The sequence below is a fragment of the Phoenix dactylifera genome, chromosome 17 (genome assembly GCF_009389715.1).
Source record: "Phoenix dactylifera cultivar Barhee BC4 chromosome 17, palm_55x_up_171113_PBpolish2nd_filt_p, whole genome shotgun sequence".
In the NCBI taxonomy this organism is placed as follows: domain Eukaryota; kingdom Viridiplantae; phylum Streptophyta; class Magnoliopsida; order Arecales; family Arecaceae; genus Phoenix; species Phoenix dactylifera.
The window spans coordinates 4,852,945-4,872,497 of NC_052408.1; the positions used below are offsets into that span (position 1 = coordinate 4,852,945).

Consider the following 19,553-nt stretch of genomic DNA (forward strand, 5'->3'; position numbering starts at 1 on the left):
TTATATAAAATATAAAGAATATTAAACTTCGGATATGCTAAAATTTGGTTTCGAAAAATCGTCGAAATCATTCTTATTGAATTTCAATAAAAATTATTATATATTTAATGTAAAAAAAAATAAAATATGTAAATATTCATCCGGTCGACATCTGGCGCGACCGCGTGGCATTGCATCACGGGCTTTAATCCTGTTGCTTTCGCGAGTCCACGCCTTGCGTATGCATCCGCACACGGTGTTGTAAATTGTAATGTAAATCGCAAACCGCCTTCCGCCTTCAACGCCCCTCTCCTTCTGTGGCCCTCTCTCATTTCCGCGTTGCGTTGCCTTGGAATTCCTAATAAACGCCAGGGGAGGAAGAGGAGGAAAAAGAAAAAAAAGAAGGAAAGAGATCTGGGAGGAGAGATGGTGAACACGTTCTGCTTGTTTTGCGCGTGCATCGACCAGGCGAGCGTCGGGGTGGTGGAGAGCTGGGGCCGCTTTCTGAGGCTCGCCGCCCCCGGCCTCCACTTTTTGAACCCCTTCGCCGGTGAATGCCTCGCCGGCGTCCTCTCCACCCGCATCTCCTCCCTCGACGTCCGCATCGAGACAAAGACCAAGGTCAGCCCCCCACCTCTTCTCTTTGATCCTCGGATGGATCACAATAGTGACAATCATACCCTATTCTCATCCGATTTGCATCAGATTATGCTGTTAATGGAATTGTTGTTTTGGATTGAATTCGGATTCAATCGATTTGGGATTTTCCTATTCGTTTGCTAGGTTAAGTGATTGTCTCTTTTGACGATCTTTTCTGAAGGAAAGAATTTGGTTATGTATACTTTAAAATTCCTTGCTCGTTTTAATGTCATCTTTATGTGCTCGATCGAGTTTGGCCCTTTCTTCCGTATCCAGGTGGTTCTTATTCATAGGTTGGTTCTTTTTGTTTTAATGGGTCTTATATGACATGAATTCAGAACTTGTTTTGTTATGAAAGTGAAATAGTTCGATCTATATCTTAATGACATGACCGAGATGTTTTCTTTTTTCTTTTTTAATGGAAAGATCAACCTGGGAGTGTGCTAATTCATATAAGCAAAGATTTTATAATTGAAGATTAAAGAGCATGACATTGATGCCTTTGATTTCCGGGAAATACAGGGGGAATGCTACCGCAAGGGTTTGAATTCTGGACCTCTCCTGAGTGGAGAGGGATGCCAACCAGCTGAGATAGGGCTGGTTGGCGATATTGGTACCTTTGCGCCATATAACCGTGCTCGAGAGGTTGAAACCCTGTCTCCTAATTGAACCATGATTTCAGGCTTCAGTATGTATTGGCTCATGTATTCCAAAGTCAAGTAGTGCTACTGAACACTCACAAATGCTTCATTTGTGATGGAAATCATGTGTGACAAAAGGAAGTGTAGAATAGCTATTATGAATAATCAAATTTATAGAAGTACAGAAACGAAATGATATAAATTCATAGTGAAGGCTGGTTCAGGTATAACATTTCTACTGCACCAAGATTCTAACTGCCTCTCAATTTACTGATGAAAAAATGATCTCATTATGGTAAAAAAAAGAAGAAGAAGAAGAAGAAAAATGTAACAAAGAGTGATGCTGTATGTGCATGTCAGAAAAAAGCTGATATGAACCTGACTATGATCTTTTAGTTCCCATAAGAGGAGTAATAGGAATTTCCCATAAGAGGAGAAAAGGAAGGATAACTTAAAGGAAGCCAATAACTTGTTGGTTTCATAGAGATGCAGTGTATGAGATGGGAAGAATAATAGGCCAGAAAATTTTTTATGTTTTGGAAGGACCAGATCATGAGAAACCACATCCCCATTTTAGATGACAAGGTGCTAGAACTTTGGTAATGGTTCCGACTAGTGGGAAGAATCTTAGTCAGTGGAGATGGTTTGTATAATACCACCATTGTGAGGCATCCGCATGCTATACCTTTTTAAAGCATGTAGCCGTAAGACAATAAATTAATAAAATATTAACCAAAGACCCTAGTCACATGGCAAGCATCCCAGACCATACCACCTAATATCATGCCAAGGCTGGCCTTAGCAAAGACAAGCGGAGCTGAGTGAGAGCACACATGTAGTTGTTAAGTCCCTAACTCTGCCAAATAACATGTTTGAGAGAAACAATATATGCATACTTAGGAGTTTGTTACTAGTCCAGATTACACAGAAGAGCAAGCAACACTTTGCGATTTTTGTTGTTTTAAACATCATAATTTTTAAAACTTTCTTAGGAGTATTAAAATTTGGTATACAACATAAAAGTCATAGACCACTAGGTATCAAAACAAAACAGCTAAATTTTTTTAGCATGTCTGAAATAATATTTAAGTTTAGAAGTATCTTCGTGTCAGGTATGATCAGAATTTTGCCCGTATAGATAGTAATGAGTGGAGTAGAAGAAGCTGACTGGAGATGCTAAGGAAAACAAAATTGGTGGAATTGAGAAAAAACTAACAATTTGAGAGAGAGATTGAGGAGAAGCATTGGAAGCTGAAAGTGAGAAGATGAAAATCCTAAGTGCTTTGCTACCTTTGAAACATAAGTCCAATTAAAGCTTAATGCTTGATAATAAGCAACAACATACTATACTAGAACTAATAGAATAAAAAAAGTGTTTGATCACTAAAATTTAAGGAATAGTGCAAGTAGAGGAGGGCATGGAGATGCCCAACTAAGAAAGGGCATCTGTCCCTTAGTATTTCCTTTTTTGTTTTATTGGCTACACTCCTGGAGTGCCCACAGCATAGCAGGATGACAACAGGGCACTTTTATTTCAGTTGCCTCAAGAATGCACTAATCGAAAACTGAATATTTAGAGCATCTAATCTTCAATATAAAAATAAAAGAACACTAAAACTGAAAAATATAGGTTTAGATTATCAAAATACAAAGTGAAACAGCAAATTTATGTCTTTTATGACTTTACTTCCATGATGTGTGACTTGTCTTTAGGTGAAAAGTCATTAATTGGCCCGGCATGGAGCCAGAATATCATCGCCATTCCTCCATTCCAGCTTTTGCACAAGTTCTGATTGCTTTGGCTTTCTTATTGGTGCTTCTGTCTTTATTAGGTGTAAAGTTGGCTACTTGTTTTAAAATTGAAGATTTACATGTTATTGTAGGCATCATGCTTGACCTTCCCATCATAGAGTTATGTGTCCCTGAAGATGATATTGTCAACAGAGATTAGAACCAGATTGCATTGGTTCTGCTTGTCATTGCACCCCAACAAAAAAGCACATTAAGAACTGATCCTTCACAACAACTTGATCATTGTCATTGAGCCATACCAGCTGGTTGGAGTCATCTTTCAGTAGCATATTCTGGTTCAACTTTTTCCCAAGTTTAAAAGATACAGACCTCTAAAAACTACCACTATTCTTGATCAGTCCTCACAGTTTTCTTGACAAGTCACACTGCTTTTAAGTTTGCCGGTCCTCCAAATATCATATCATTACAGTTGTGTAGATAGAGTTGCTTCTGCATATGCCAGATGAATATGCAAAAGCTTCACCTGTGTCAGCTTTAAGATCTACTTTTGCATATACTTTTGTAACTTGATTCATCCTCTTTTGAAGATACTTAGTGGATGTTGCCCAGTATAGGGACATTGGCTCGAGAATCAAAATATCACTGGTCAGAAAAGTCTCCTTGGTTTCAAATGTGCTGGTCATATCATTGCAGTTACTTCTTCTTCTGTCGCTTGATGAATGTACAAAGCTTCACCAACCTATGTTAGCTTTAGGATCTAATTTATTCGCTACTTTTGTAATTTGTTTCATCCTTTTCTGATTACCCTTCAGCTAATGTTGCTTGATATTAGGATATAAGCTTGAGACATTTTTTGGTTGGATTGCTTGCGTAGAATTTCATATGTTCTCTTTCCTGTTCTTCAATAGACTTCTGTGGCAAACTTAGAATCAAGATTGAAAAACTTGATTTTGGTTTTATTGGGGTCTACCAAGTTATGGTTTTGGCAATTCTTAGGGTTTTAGTAGTTTTGGCTTGACTCTTGGGGTGACAGCCATAAATATAAGGAACAATGACTTTTTTTAAAAAAAGGAACAAAAGAGAAACTAGGGTAAATATATGACACAATTTTGAAGTATGTTCTATCATTTGTAATCCTTGGATTATGATCTTCACATTTTCAAACTGAAAGCAAGAAGAATTATAGATTTATTATCTTAAAGAACAACTTCAATAACAATTTATCCAATTCTTAAACATCTAATAAATATCTTCAATAATAGGATGTACTAGCTGGGATTTGACTATGAAACTTGATATAGTGATTACCATCATAATCAAGATTTGCTGAACCGGTACTGTGGTTACATAGGTCGGCGACTGATCTATTACGTTACCAGTACATATTGTACTAATCCTAGGTGTACTAAAATTAGGGAGAGGGAGAGGGGGGAGAGGGAGAAAGAGAGAGAGGAAGAGAGTGAGTAGAAAGAGAGAGATGGATGAAGTTGCTGGGGTTGTCATCTTCTTTTTCAAGAGAGAGAGGGCGAAGTTGTCGAGGTCACCATCGTCTTTGCAGGAGAGAGAGACTAAGAATAAGGAGAAAGAGAGGGAGTGAAGCTGTTGGGATTGTTGTCATCTTTGGGAGAGAGACTGAGAGGGCGGGTGAAGCCATTGGGGTCATCGTCTCTAGGAGAGAGAGAGAAGGGGACGAAGTGGGTACATGTGGTCATCAAAGGCGATGACAACTAGGGAGGGGCAGCATCAAAACCCTAACTCTAGTTGAACACGAGAAGAAGGGAGAGAGTGATCAAGAGGTAAGGTGACTTAGGATCGGGTCGAAGGGCTTATAAAGGTAGTGAACCGCCAAACCATCCTTCCTGAGGGAGAGAAAGTAGAGAGAGAGAGAGAGCAAAGTGTGTGCCTATGGTCGTTGAAGGCGGTGGCAGCTAGGGGGGAGTGCTCCCTAGTTGAATGCATGAGGGAGAGAGTGATCAAGAGGTGAGGTGAGGTGACTGAGGGTCGGGTCAGGGGCTTATGAAGGTAGTGAATCGCTTGAACCACCTTGAACTCGGTTCTGATTGGTTTGAGGCTTATTCTAATCCAAACCCGTGTCTCAATTCAGTTTCTATATGGAACAGATTAGTACATCTCAAATCGGGCAGTTCTGGTCAAGATAACTGACCTTGATCGTAATTGAATGTAAGTGCCAACATATTATTTATAATCTACTAAGAAATGTTTGCCATACCGCCTCGAATTGAGCTGGCATGTTTGCAATCGACTCTCGTTCAAAAATCTATAGCTCCCTTTATGTTGTCTTAGGCAAATGAGAATTTTCTGAGTCTTTATTTAGTAACTGCAGTTGCATGTAAGTTGTTGATGTCCTAGGAAAAGTGGTTTTATAGATCTTTAATTTGAGGTACTTTGACCATTGATGTGTGTTTTGATGAATTTGACAAGTAAACTATTGTCTTTCTAGGAACTTTGCTTTTTTGCTTTTTGATTTTTTTTGGTGTTTTGATGTAAGTTGAACCATTCAAGTTGAATAGACTTAGATTGAATCGGGTCTAGATATCATTTATTTGGTCGGTATGTCTAATATGGTTGTGATAATTCCTATTTTGGGGGGTTCAGTTAAGTCTGATCTTCTCAAGATGGTTGAATAATTGACTTTGGTTGGAGAACTTCGTTCTGATTGGGTGAGTTCCGGTTGATTCAGACTTATTGGATTATATAAACATATATGTTTGGCCACGTCAAGATGGGTTGAGTTGGGTTGATTCTTGTGAGGCCATTTGGGACAAGTCATGTTGGATTGGATTGAGTCAAGTGGCCAAGTTGGAAGTACATTGATTTGGATTCCACTGGACCTAGTCAACTCGAGTTGCACCCTTCTAACTTCATTGCCTGAAACTTGACTTTGGGTTAAGAGAATTGAAGTGAAAATGGTGGAGTAGAAGGGTGTGCATTTTCACACTTCAGTCCCTAGTTACAACAAGACGAACACCAAGAAGTACACACTTCCAAATGAACTCTAGTTTGGATGTCTCACTTGCAGACAAACAGATCTCTATTTGATTCTAGGACTGGTAACAACTAGCAAGCTAATCTAGATGTTCCTCTGATTTCTGGTGTTACGTGGACCCTAGCATCCAACTCCTAGTATCTGCATCAGATACGTGTTTGAACCAGATATGTGTCAGATGCTTGGATACTTGTCATTTTTTTAACTACGTGATTTTAAGAATAGATAAAGAGCATTGTTTTTAAAAGCTAAAGTATTGGTCATCTTGGTGTATGATTGAGACCAAGACGGATTCAGATCTTAGTCTATCTTGGACAAGATGGAAGGATGAAAATTTTGGAAAGTCTAAGATACTTTGAGATCTCGATTGATAAATTAGAACCTATATATTGAAATCTCGACAAATATGGAAAATCCAGAACTGGAAACTATTGAAAGATTTTAGGATTTATTTATTAAAACATATATTTAAGGAAGTAAATTTTTTTTGGAAAAAGTAATGCTACGTGGCTGCCGTAAGGTGCATAAAAAAAATCCTCTTGCTAGGTGGCAAAGGGGATCAGCGCAACTCATGGATTTGTGGCCAAACACGATGGGTTGGTTGTTGTGGGATTGATGAACTTTTGTATGCACTTTACGAGCACCCAGAAGCATTTTTCTGTTGGAACATATCGGTCAATATGTTGAACATCTTATTGGCCGGTACTTGGGGATTTTTGGGGATTTATCAGTCTTTATTTGCCATGATAATAAGGCTGAGGTTTCTTGTGTATCGTATCAGTGAGGCCCAATATTGATATAAACTGAGATTTTTTGAGATGAAAACCTTGATAGAGAGTTGGACTCCTCTAACAATGAGTTTGGCCCATTATATTGTGATAAAAATGAGCTTTTCTCCTTTTTAGATATTGGTCAAGAATATTGATATTAAAATAACATTGACAATGATTTTTTTTCTAAAATTCTTGAAGCTAATTAGGAAGTTCAAATGAGAACCATGCATTTTGGAAGACCTTAACTAATAATATCTTTAAGTATTTTCTTTTATGCAATATCCAAACATATTGGTTAAACTTATTTTTTGTACAAATTCCTGTGATTTCTTGCTCCTACAGCTCTGAGACTTCTGATTTTATGCCTTTTCAGCCCCTAAAATATTGTCATATGAATTCTGAGGGGTTTCCATGTTATTGTTGTGGATGGTGTTTTTTTGTTTTTTTTTTGTTTTGTTTTTTTTTTTTTTTGAGGTGGGGTGGGGGAGCACTATTATCAAATTGATTGATCCTCTGCTCATCTGTCATTGGATGGTATCTATTGTTGGCATTTTAGATTAGCTGTTTGATGCCTTCTTAAACTAACAGACATCATCCATTACCATCAAGCAGTGGAGGTGGTGAGTTTTGTCTGCAAGTCCATGAATGCCAAAGTGTCATTTATGAAGTAACTACTTGCTTGTTGTTTATGACCGCAAATTTCAGCAAATTTAGCTGCGTAGGTTACAAAATCAGTGCATGGTTCGCCTAATGTGCAATAAGTTGATCTATAATTGTCTATAAATTATGTAGGTGTCTTCAGTTTTTCTTTTTGAATTTGAAATGAGCATATGTTTTACTTTATGGGTCATCATGGGTTGGGTGGGTTTGATGCAGACTGGGTCGATGCCTTATATCAAGTTCATAGGGGCTTGACCTTAACCTTTCCTGACCTGCTAGTGGGTTGAAGATGCTTGACCTGAACTCTACCCATGGTTGAGCCGAGTGACCCAAAATTGACCTACTGACCCACGTAGGCCGGTTCAGCATGGTTCAGCGGAACTTGATTTACCTATGTCCATTTTGTGTTACCATTTTTCTAATCGACAATCATAAGGTGGTCCTTGTGGCAGTAAAGTCTCTTGTCAAAACTTGCATTGGTGACCATAATTATATCAATTGAAGTATCAAATGATGTATTTTTTGAAGACCTGACATTGCTTGAGACAATTCCTCATCATCGCCTTTAGAATACAAGTGCATAAAGCACCTTATATCAAGTACAATCTTATCTTTTTCCCCTCGTTGCTTCTAGATAGCAATAATGAAAATAAGAGAAGTAAATAGACATGTAAAAAGAGAAAAAAATGGATGGTGTTGATGGTGAAGTGGGATATGTGTTTGTGTGTGAGAGAAAGATGATGAAGAGGCATGAAAGTTGAAAGAGAAAGAGGAAGAAAACCCTTAGTTGTATCCCATGTTCTGAGAAGCAAGTCTTATACAAAACTTAAGGCTCAATAACTAACCCTAGATAACAAAATTAAAAGGACTAAAATACCCTCATGAGGTGGCCTCTTTGCTAGGATTAACAAGAATGAAGGGAGGTCAGTAAAAGATGCCATGTGGACACCTGAGTGAGAGTGAGTGAGTGTGTGTGTGTGTGAGAGAGAGAGAGAGAAGGGTTTTCTGTCCCTTATCTCTTTCCTTTAGAGGCCCATAAGAGGCTGATTCTATAGTTTTTTAACTTAAGTTGCACCATCATTGGGGTTAGGGTGACCCTGACCCTGCACCATCAAGCTATGCCTAAGCCTATTAGAAGAAAAATAAAAAGAGCTGGCTCTGACAAGAAAAAAGCTCTTGTAATGTTTTGTGCCTATGTTCAATATAAAGATCTAGGTAAATCTGAGGCAAGAAAAAGCTAAAGAGTTGGTTGTTGCTGAAGCTTAAGGTTTTTAAGCTTAAGCTGCACCAGGCTTAGAAACTTTCTACGTGTAAGTTAATGCTACTGTTTCATTATTAACCAGAAAGCGCGTGCATCTGGATTGAACACTTTCAGGTTTCTACAATTAGCTAGAAAGACATTTGTTCTTGTTTAGTTTGAAGATATTTCTTTTTTCCCAAACATTTCAAATTGAAGATTTTTTACTTTTAATTTGGTCATTGACATTGCATATTGTATGCCACAGGATAATGTTTTTGTACAGCTGCTCTGCTCAATTCAATATCGAATTGTCAAAGAAAATGCTGATGATGCATTCTATGAATTGCAAAACCCCAAAGAGCAAATTCAGGCCTATGTTTTTGATGGTATCCTTTTAATTATTGTATAATTTTTATATTATTTTCGTGGTTGTGTACCTTGGTTTTTCTCATAGTGTTTGTTCTCATTGGAAATTGTAGTGGTACGAGCTCATGTTCCTAGAATGACCCTTGATGAAGTCTTTGAGCAAAAGGGTGATGTGGCAAAAGCTGTCCTGGAGGAGCTAGAAAAGGTAATGCACACTTATTTTAGAATAATTTATTGATTTCTGTGCCGCTTTCTTTTAAAATACCTTGCAAACTTCATTCTATGTTATACATTGATCTGAAATTCATGGCAAGAGTTTTGATTTTTGTCTTCTGGCTTCTCTGTAATTAAATAATTCATTCTTCATGTTCTTGGATGTTGTTGTTGCTGCAAAGTAATCAAAGTTCAAACTATCTTCTTTTATCTAGATACTAAAATTGATGCAAATTATCTAAAACTTTCTTCTATTCTCTGTCTCTCTAGAGAGTGGGGCCCTTATTATAATTCTGCATCTTTCATAATGTAGCATTTCCCTAGGTTCAATCTTCTCTTAATAGTTTATTTCATAACCACTCTAGTAAGTTATCTTCCTATACTTCTGCTATATAGACAATAGGAATGCACAAAAGAAGCAGCCAATTACATGCTCCTGCATACCATCGTTGACCTAATAGAGTTGTAGTTGTGGATATTCATCCAAAAATGGGAAAAAAATCAAAAACATGCGGGTGGAAGCTATAAGAACTTGTGTTTGGGGGCAGAGGACTATGGGGAAGAAATTCATCTTAGAGAGTTTTCTCTACTATATGTTTCTCCCACATCAGGATTTCCTTTTTTATGACATAAACTATCTCGGAAATTCTGGTTTGCCTCCATTTTTATAAAAAGCTGGTGGGTGATGATCACTTACATATGTTCATTTCACTGACAATGGAAACCTACATTTTTCAAATATGTGATCTTTGTGTTTTGTTTCTGATTCAGAAAGTACTGTATACTAAGGTTTGAAATCCCGTGGGACGACGCTACCCCAGTTTTCCCATGGGACTGGATGTGCCGACGTCCCGCCTTGTCTTGACACTTGAGATAGGGGATGTCTCAAGACGTGCTGATTGAGATGGTAGGACCGATGGCAGGATGGTCCTGTCCTGACACTCGAGATGGTACCCTGTCCCGATGTCCCATGGGATATCCCATCGGGACTTAAGTCCATGTTGCATACTCTAGATTCTCTCTTACTTTCTGTTCTTTGAGGACAGTAAATCTATCCTTTCTTTTTTGAGATTCAGTTCTTTTAGAACATGGCATTCTTTAGCTTTGCAATGTTGCTTAATCAAGAAAAAAATTGCAGCTGCTTTTGATTGATAAATGAGAAAAGCATTTGAATTTTTTTTATTTCCAGAAATGTCTTACAATTTGTTCTGTTATAAATCAAATGTTTTGTTTAATTATCACAAGTTTGGTAATGTTCTGGTTTTTCCACAATTCTTTGTTCATCGTCATCTTACTTGATTTTCTTGTTCGCCTGATTGTTCATTAACAATTGGGGCTATCTAATGACAAAGCAATGAATCAGGTGATGGGAGCATATGGCTATAACATCGAGCAGATACTCATGGTTGATATCATACCAGATGCCTCGGTGCGAAGAGCTATGAATGACATAAATGCTGGTACAGACCTCCCTTATATAAGTTGATGAAATAAACAATATGAGATTTTAGGTTCTCTCCTGTGGTACATAATGACCCTTTAATATTTTGTGGTGAATATAAGTACTTTGATGTTCTTGGTTCTAGCTGCTGCCTTTGCCTTTCAACTGGATGCAGGTGTAACATGCTAGTATAAATGGTTTGGCAGCTACATGTATAATAGAGGGTAGGCTTATTCTTAGGGCTGGTCTTGTGGTTATCTGGTGGGTTGGTAGCATGGGTAGCCCTAGAAGTTGGCATTGCTTGGTAGCCATGACAAAGACCATACGATTGAAAGGTTTGAGTGGTGCTTTTGGAGCCCATTTTGGGTGGTGTATTCTTGACAGTATGCAAATGATGTTTGGTTCACATGAATGAAAAAAATAATGGAAGAAAGGTAGGGAATAGGAATCAGGATTCCTAATCCATTATTTGGATGTTGGAGCAAAGTCATACTTGGAACAGGAATAGCAATTCAGTTCTAATGTTTAATTTGGCTAGTAATATATTAGAATGTCAATCAATTTCATATTAATTTTCTAAATATATCATTGGCTCAGGAATAGAACTAAATTTTATAATAGTGATTCTTATAATTCTTTTGAGGGCCTTCTATCATAGTATGTATCTCTGTTGTGAACTTTTGAGTAAGAAGCACAATAATGTTATAGTGGCACATTATTTACATTTTTATAGTTATTTCATTTTTATTATTTATATTTGTTTTATTTATGCTTTTAGTTTTTAGTTCATCATTTTGTTAATGGATACAATTAATCCATGTACTTTTCTTTGATTATTATGATCGATAATTTTATTATATATTTATTTTCTTAATTTATTTTAACATTTTATTTATATTTTATGTTTAAAATTAATATTTATTTTTCAAATTTTAATTTCATTTATTTTTGTTATACATTTTCTTCCTATTTTGTAAATTTTACTTAATCTACTTATTCTATTTTTAATTTTTATTCTTTGGTATTTTAATGAGGTATTCTATTACTCTTTCTATTTTCCAATTTTTTGTTTTTATTTTTATTTTATCTATTTCTAATATTGATATAATATATTTTTTATTCAATAATATATAGTGATTTATTATATATTTTTTTCCTTTAACATGCTTTGCACTATGCTTACTTGTAATATATAATACCTAATAGATATTTTATGTAACTTGTACCAAAAAAATTATGTGACAATCAATATTATTACAACTCATGCAACTTGATATTTTTATTATTTTATTATTTAGTTTTATTTTATACCATAATCATTGAAAATTAATTAATATCAATTATATTACTTGATGCTATTTTATATCATAAATGTTGCTATTTAATTTATTGCAAAAAATATCATTCAGTTGCAATTCTCATTGGAATGACCATTCCTACTTTAAGAGTGGAACCACCATTTGCAATGTGATTCTGTTGTTTGTTGTGATATGAAACATGGGAAAGGGCTTAAAGTCAGAATTCCCTTTCAATTCCAGGACTCATTCAAGTGAACCCAAACATGGCTTAATAATTTCACTTGGGCTAAGTGCAACTTTATCTATGCATATTATCCATTAGTAGCTTAGATTTGTACCCAAGACAGAAGATAGTAGCAGTTTGAGGGAGTGGCAGCTTTCCAAGCACTAGTGAATGTCCTGATAGTGGGAGTGGACTTCCCTTTTAATGATCTTAATATATTTCTGAGTATGCTTAAAGATCTGAATGATTCATATATATATATATATATATATATATATATATGATTCATTTAATCATAGATATATGTCAAAAAGGATGTCTGTATGTATAATTTTTTTCATTAAATCAATTACTGCAAGGCCTCTGTTTCAACAAGGATGTCACTCTAGGATATTTCCAGCTGATGCTAGAACCTTGGGACACTGTTGTGTCGGTTCTGCAAAATTGTCATTATTTTGCAGAATCATCTGAAGGTGGTTATCAGTAATCTTATATGGTGACTGACAGAGCACAAGTGTATGTTGAGCAGATTATGTTCCCACAGCTTGTATCCTCGAATGACTATTTATATATAATGCTTGCAGCAGCATTGAACTGGTTACGTCCATTCTGGTCTACTTCCAGTGATGTTTCTCTTTTCCTTTTTTGTATTTAATTATTTTGACATTTTCATATATCTTCTTGCAGCCCAACGGCTTCAGCTTGCTAGTGTTTACAAAGGAGAAGCAGAAAAGGTCCTTCTGGTGAAGAAAGCTGAAGCAGAGGCAGAGGCTAAATATCTTGGCGGTGTTGGGGTGGCAAAGCAACGGCAGGCAATAACTGATGGTCTGAGAGAAAACATCTTAAACTTCTCTCATACAGTGTCTGGAACCTCAGCAAAGGAGGTGATGGACTTGATAATGGTTACTCAGTACTTTGACACTCTCAAGGAGCTTGGAAATTCATCAAAGAATACCACTGTGTTCATACCACATGGCCCTGGTCATGTGAGAGACATAGGTGAGCAAATTCGCAATGGGATGATGGAAGCATCAAGCAGTCACGTAGATAACTAGTGTTTCTACCTTGCTTCTCGTGCATGAAGACTCATCATCATGGACCTGCAAAGTCGCACGATTTTTGGAGATACGTCTAAGTGAGTTAAAGTAGTAGTTGTTGCGTTACCAGAAAAAAAGCAGTTGTCGCAGCTGTTGCTATGTTTTTATTTCTACATGGGATTGTCAACATTTGATCATTTGTCAAACTGGAAATGCTCAAGTTTGAAGTTGTATATATTAATAAACAAAGATGCACTTTTTCCCTTATTTGGATTGATTCAACTACTTATTGCACAGACTGAATCAGACGTTTGGTGTTCTCAGCAAGCATGAGGATTGGACAATAATCTTTTGAGCTAGATGTAATCCTGCCATTACTATGCTTGTAATATTTATATTTCATGTGCTAATTTTGCGGTGATTCCATGGCACCATGAAACTAAATAGACTATATTTCTGTGGTAGAAGGTTGTATTAACATAACTTAGGATTTAGAATCTGTTTGTTCGAAATTATGCAGATGATGCACAATATTGGTTTTGTATACCATGCTCTTTGGTTATGCTGCCATGATAATCTGATTTCAAATTTACTCCTTGAAGGCCTAGCTAGCTCAGTGAAGTTTAAGGTCTGAAAATGGAATTCACAGATCAAGATGATCGTTAAGCATGAAATAAGGTAGAAATCTTAAATTTGATATGAAGCTTAAACAAAAGAAAGGGACATATTTAGATAAATCGAATGGTTCATAGATCAAGCAATAATTAACCGTGCAACATGGTAAAATCCTAATATTGTCATACAGTGTAAGAAAAGAAGATGAGAAATTTAGAGAAATGTAATGGTTCTTGAACAATGACCAAGTAGGATCCGACCATATGAGTATTTCTAGTACAAGAAGCACTTAATGAGGTCACAGCTATCCATCCAAAACATTCTTTAAATGAAAACCTTCCAAAATCATGACAGTTGATCAAATATTGATATTGAACCTGTGATAGAATTGAGAGTTATGGATAACTTTGCCAAAGGAGGATTAGGATTCAAGCCAATTCACTTTAAATATCATGGACTTGGAAGAAAAGGGTTCATTTACCTTGACATAAGTGCAATTTTTTTTTATTTGATGATTTCTCAATCTTTTCATTAGATTTGAGGCCTATGCAATGGAAGATGAGATGGCAAATAGACCACTTCAAGTTTTGAGGAAAATGAGTATTTGGATATCCAAAAAGGTGAGACTATATAATGATATTACTTGATTGTTTTGAGAGGATAATTAGTTTACATAATTGGCTAGATGAACGTAGATTTTGGGCCTTTTTAGTTACAAAAATCCTAATCTTTAAACAAATGAAAAACTAAGCATTTGTCCACTTGTCCCCATTTGTTGCTAGACTTCTATAACTATATCTATTTTAGATGTACACATGAGAATTAGTTACGTTGTTATTCATGAAAACAAAAACAAGAAAAATGCACTTACTTGCTAAAAATACATTTAGTATGTTACATCAATAATACTTATATACCTAGAATCTATGTTATATTATGAAATGAAAGAGAACTATGCTGAAAAACATTCTATCTTTCAAAAAAATTGGGGACCAAAAAACCATTAGATTTAATCAATATAGCTTACTTAGTTAAGAGTGATACCTTAATATGAAAAAAAGCTCTTCCAATGTAAGAGTTGAATACATCCTTCTTTGCAATTTACCCCATCTATGAACAAACATAAATACCTTTGAGATTCAAAATGTTAATAATCAAATCCATTAAAAACCATGACTAGAATTTAGAAACCCACAGGAGGGATGATGGCATTTTTATAATTTCGCAGACGATGATGGAAACCGTTGGAACATGACCACGAGTCCCTCGCATCCCCATCCATTGGCCACGTGCATCCGTCGCCTTTTCTCTGGCCAAGTCGAGACCGCGATTGCTCCCATTACTATTCATATTTCTCTCCCCTCCCCTGGTCAACCCCGTAACCGTTAACCTCTCCCTTCTCCTCTACCTTCGTCGCCTTCATCATCGCCAAAAAAACAAAAAACAAAAGAGAAAGAAAGAAGAAAAACATCCCCACAATACCGCAAGAGGAAGCGACGACCATTTCCGATCATCGCAGGGCGGAGAAGAACACCAGCCATGTCGTTCTCGGACTCCGACTCCTCCCATGGCGGAGATTACAAAAACTTTCGCCAAGTCAGTCGAGAACGTGAGTTCTTTCTTCTCCTCCTCCTCCTCCTCCGTTCTTCTTTGGCATTTCGACTTTTTTTGGTTTCAATCTATTGCTTATTCCTATTTCATTCTCATTTTTTATGGAGGCGATGGGAAATCTACATTTCTTTGATAGGAGTGTAGATATGTAGAAAGATTTGGAAAAGATTTGATGTGAATAATTTCCAGACATGGAAAGTTGTTGTCTCTGAAACTGCAAATTTTGGACTGGAAGGATGATGTCAATGCTATTGTTCTGGAGGAAGGCGATGGATTCTTCAGGTGCAATAATGGGAATCGATATGGGCATTTGCTCATCTAAGTTCTATTCATAGAGGGAATGTGATAGGAAACCAATTCCTATGTATAGCATTTCATGAAAAAAAAAAAATTTGGAGAAAATAGATAGTAGAAGGGATACTCGATCTCTCCGAGGGGATTGAGACCTCCCAAAGCCTTTAGGCTGATTCTATTACATGAATCACTTGTCTAGATGGGCCCTATGACATTACATATTTATAGATTCATGACTATTTTTCCTGCAAGAGTAAGAAAATAAGATAGGAAATATGCTGCACCTAATCCTATGGACTCCTCTTAAATTAAACTCCTACCCTAAATGAAATCAAAACTAGGACACTAAATTAAGAAAAAATCACTCTCTTCCCCTTCAAAATTCTTCCAGGCTGTACATGGCGATCATCTTCATCTTCATCATCTTGTGAAGTGTCAACAAGTGCAGGTCCAGTAAGAAAAATTTTCTTTTTGCAACGATGTCATTTGTGCCACTTTTCATCACAAGACCAACATATCCCTTTGATTCTTCTTTCCACGGGCTCCTCTTGTGTAAGCCACTTAACATGTTTGTTGTTGGGTGCATCATCTTGAAATATTTTAAAATGTTTGTTATTTGCTCTTTTGCTTAATTTGCGGCTATTTTCATTTAAGTCTTTCCTCCGGCAATCAGGCAAAAGAGAGCTGGTGACATAGTATGGGGTTTATACATCTTCACCTCATTATGAATATCTGAGCGGAGTCCTTGAATAAAGTTTGAACAAGTTTTGGTTCGGGTCAATCACAAGTATTCTCAATGAACAGCTCAAATTGACTTTGATCCTCTAAAACAGTTTTTTTCTGATGAATTTTTGCAAGCTCATCATGAACATTCTCATATTCAGAAGGAAAAAAGGAACAACAGTCCTTCAATAAATTCTACCTTTGTAGGAATTGCATCACTAGTAAGATTGATAGAAGTGATCTCAACTTTTGAATTTCCTGTATATCATGAACATGGAAATACTTTTCTGATTGTGATATCCAACCTGATGGATCACCATCTTGCCATTAAGGAAACTCCACTTTCATGTCAGGAAAACTAAGATTTCTATCAGGGTTTGTACTTTGTACTATGTACCTTTGTATTCAGCATCTTTGTATACTTTGCATAGAGGTGTTGTTCTTGCATATCTTCCACCTTTTGTTCAGCAGGCTCTTTGGCAACAAGAAGGGATGTTGAAGTCAAATCATGATGACCATTCCAAATTGTTCTAAGGCTTAAGCGATTGTTGCTAGAAGGAGCTCCTTAAGTTGATCAAGCTTTTGACCAAATCTGGCCACCAATCATGCTTTTATTCTGCCTCCCATTGTGAATCTCTCATTCTGTTTATTTGTTGAGAAGAACTTCCTGTAGCCCACTGTAGGACTCAATATTGATAATGTTTAGCCTTTTCTTTTGGAGCCGCATGAGGGTCATGCACTCAAAAAGATCATCTGATACCAAGCTAACAGGAATCTAATTCCCATATATGGTATTTCAAACAAAATAACATAGAAAAATAGAGAAAATTGGTAGAAGAAGGGATATTTGATAACTTTGAGAGGATCAAGACCTCCAAAAGACTTTTGGCCTTTTTGGTAAATTGATCATTTGTCTAGATGGACCCTATGGTATTACATATTTATACATTCATGACTACTTATCATGTAAGAATTAGAAAAAGAAAAATAAGAAATATGAAAATGGACTTGGACTCCTCTCAAACTAAACTCCTACCTTAAATCAATCAAAATTAGGATATCAAATTAAGAAACTTATCATAATGTATAAAAAAATAAAAAGGATTCAAACGTTATATGATCTGCATCACCTGGGGTTTTTGATGGAAGGTTGCTATTTCCATGACTGCTAATTTTGGGGGGTAAAAAGAAAATGCAAATTGCTAATTCTTTTGGAGGAAGACAATAGGGTCTTTAGTTGCATCATTAAGTTATTTTCTTGTGATGAATATATAGACTGGAAAAGAGATGGATAATTTAAGAAGCAGATATAGAAATTTGCACTTGTTTAGTCTAGGTAATGTTTATCAGGTTTACAAAACAATTCCCAAGCTTAGAACTTAATAAGTGGTGTTCAGCCCCGCATCCTTATCCATCTTCTTTACTACATGGGAAGCTTCCAGAGCAAAAGGTGCAGGAGAAACTTTAACTATGAGCTGTCACCTTCTAAATTGAGTAATGGTTTGTTGGACATGCGATTTCCTTAAAATGGTTATGAAGATGATTGTGTAGGAGGGTTTTACAAATTTCTGTAGGAGCTAGTGTCATGATGCTTGGGAGGACTGAAGTGCTGGACTGGTAAGATATCTTTGTATCTGAAGTTATAAAAAGGATACCAATGAAAGATGCTTTTTGGAATTTTAAGTGAAAATCTTAAAGTGAGATAGATCAGCTTTTGGGCCAATACATGGTGAAATTTCCAATGTGCAGATGGTAAGAAATAGAAAATTGTAGGTAATTTTACTCTCCCTTTGCTAGAAGCTCATGTCTGATGAGAGCTGTATATTCCTTTTATTTATTTTGTCCTCCACTAAGGTGAACTTTTTTGATGCAATGATGATACGAGTTTATAGAGGTAGTCAAATACTGGAGAAATTTATGCTAAACTACACTACCTAATGGTTATCACGGGGCAGGGGTTTGTATATTTGCCTTCCTGCAAGCACATTGAAATTCATGAGCTTCACTAAAGAGTGGACCTTAATGTTGTGGGCTTGTGGCATTCAAGAGGACTTACCTACTTGGATAATATGCAATTGATGCTCTTCATATATAAACAACGAGGAGATAGTTGCTTGTGTATCAATCCAAAATAACTTTAAATTTTGGCATCTTACTTATTCTAATTGTTTCTGACTCATTGTAGATTATCTTACCATGCAAGTTAGAGGATAAAGGTCCAATAATTTATGTTACAAAACAAAGTACATGAAATCAAGGTTCGTCGAACCGATACCGAATCCGTACCGGTCGGCGACCAGTACAGTTCGGTACTAGTTCGAAACGAAACGAACCGACCAGTTCCACAACGGGCTGTGGCAATTGCCACATGCCCACAACAGGGCTCCGGATCTGGTGTGAACCGATTGGTTCACACGGAATCCGAGTCGAACTAGACGGAACCCGCCGGCTCTGGCCACATCCAATCAAGTTTCGGTCCCTAGAGAGCCGGAACCGTTTTTTATTGGAGAACCGACCTGGTCGGAGAACGGTCGGCTCGGCTCGGGCTGAACCGGCCGTTTCGGCTCGGTTCAACAATCCTTGCATGAAATACATCTTTGTAGGTGAGAGAGGTGAAGTCATAGTTGCAAAGCAACATTACAACATTGAATTTATAGAGGAATTTTACACTAATGATGATGCTGACTTGCTGAGGTTAGGAGCCTCTTATTCTTGTTATCCATGATGCTTACTGCCGCTAAACAGGATGCTTTTGGAAAATATATATGTTTCAGCCTATTAAGACCCCTTGCTTGTTGGTATTTTTGCTATTATATGTGGGTTTTCCCGCCTTTTAAAGACAATAACATTCATGTCAGTCCAACAATAGATTATAGCTAGAAATACCTGCCATGACAAGAAGCGTTTCCTATAAGAACAAAATGTAGGAGAAGGAGAAAAATAAATTGGAGGAGAAAGAGATCTTAAAAAGGAATATTGATTTTGTATACCATGCTCTTTGGTTATGCTGCTATTGCTCATTTCTATTGAAGTTTTAGTGT

General features: G+C 36.6%; 2 protein-coding genes across 3 annotated transcripts in view; both read left to right on the forward strand.

Moving 5' to 3' along the window:
• The first annotated feature begins 256 nt into the window (after positions 1-256).
• LOC103698926 (hypersensitive-induced response protein 4) lies at positions 257-13,630 on the forward strand. Its single transcript, XM_039114786.1, has 5 exons — positions 257-600; positions 8,957-9,077; positions 9,171-9,262; positions 10,634-10,730; positions 12,920-13,630. Exons 1-5 carry the CDS (start codon positions 406-408, stop codon positions 13,285-13,287), a joined length of 873 nt encoding a protein of 290 aa, XP_038970714.1. The 5' UTR covers positions 257-405; the 3' UTR covers positions 13,288-13,630.
• Positions 13,631-15,228: 1,598 nt separating this feature from the next.
• LOC103708268 (SNARE-interacting protein KEULE) overlaps positions 15,229-19,553 on the forward strand; it is a 45,859-nt gene continuing 41,534 nt past the window's right edge. Inside the window, exon 1 of one of the 2 annotated variants that reach the window (XM_008793109.4) lies at positions 15,229-15,493. In XM_008793109.4, coding sequence (XP_008791331.1) covers positions 15,424-15,493 — 70 coding nt within the window. In that variant the 5' untranslated portion in view covers positions 15,229-15,423. The remainder of the gene's footprint in view (positions 15,494-19,553) is intronic. The other variant, XM_026805090.2, reaches the window with a different exon arrangement.

Bases quoted from the DNA above. Each gene is read 5' to 3' on its own strand.
- LOC103698926 (XM_039114786.1), top strand. From the start codon at position 406: ATGGTGAACACGTTCTGCTTGTTTTGCGCGTGCATCGACCAGGCGAGC. The intron at 9,078-9,170 runs GTATCCTTTTAA...TGGAAATTGTAG, and splicing joins TCAGGCCTATGTTTTTGATG to TGGTACGAGCTCATGTTCCT. The intron at 10,731-12,919 runs GTACAGACCTCC...ATCTTCTTGCAG, and splicing joins TATGAATGACATAAATGCTG to CCCAACGGCTTCAGCTTGCT.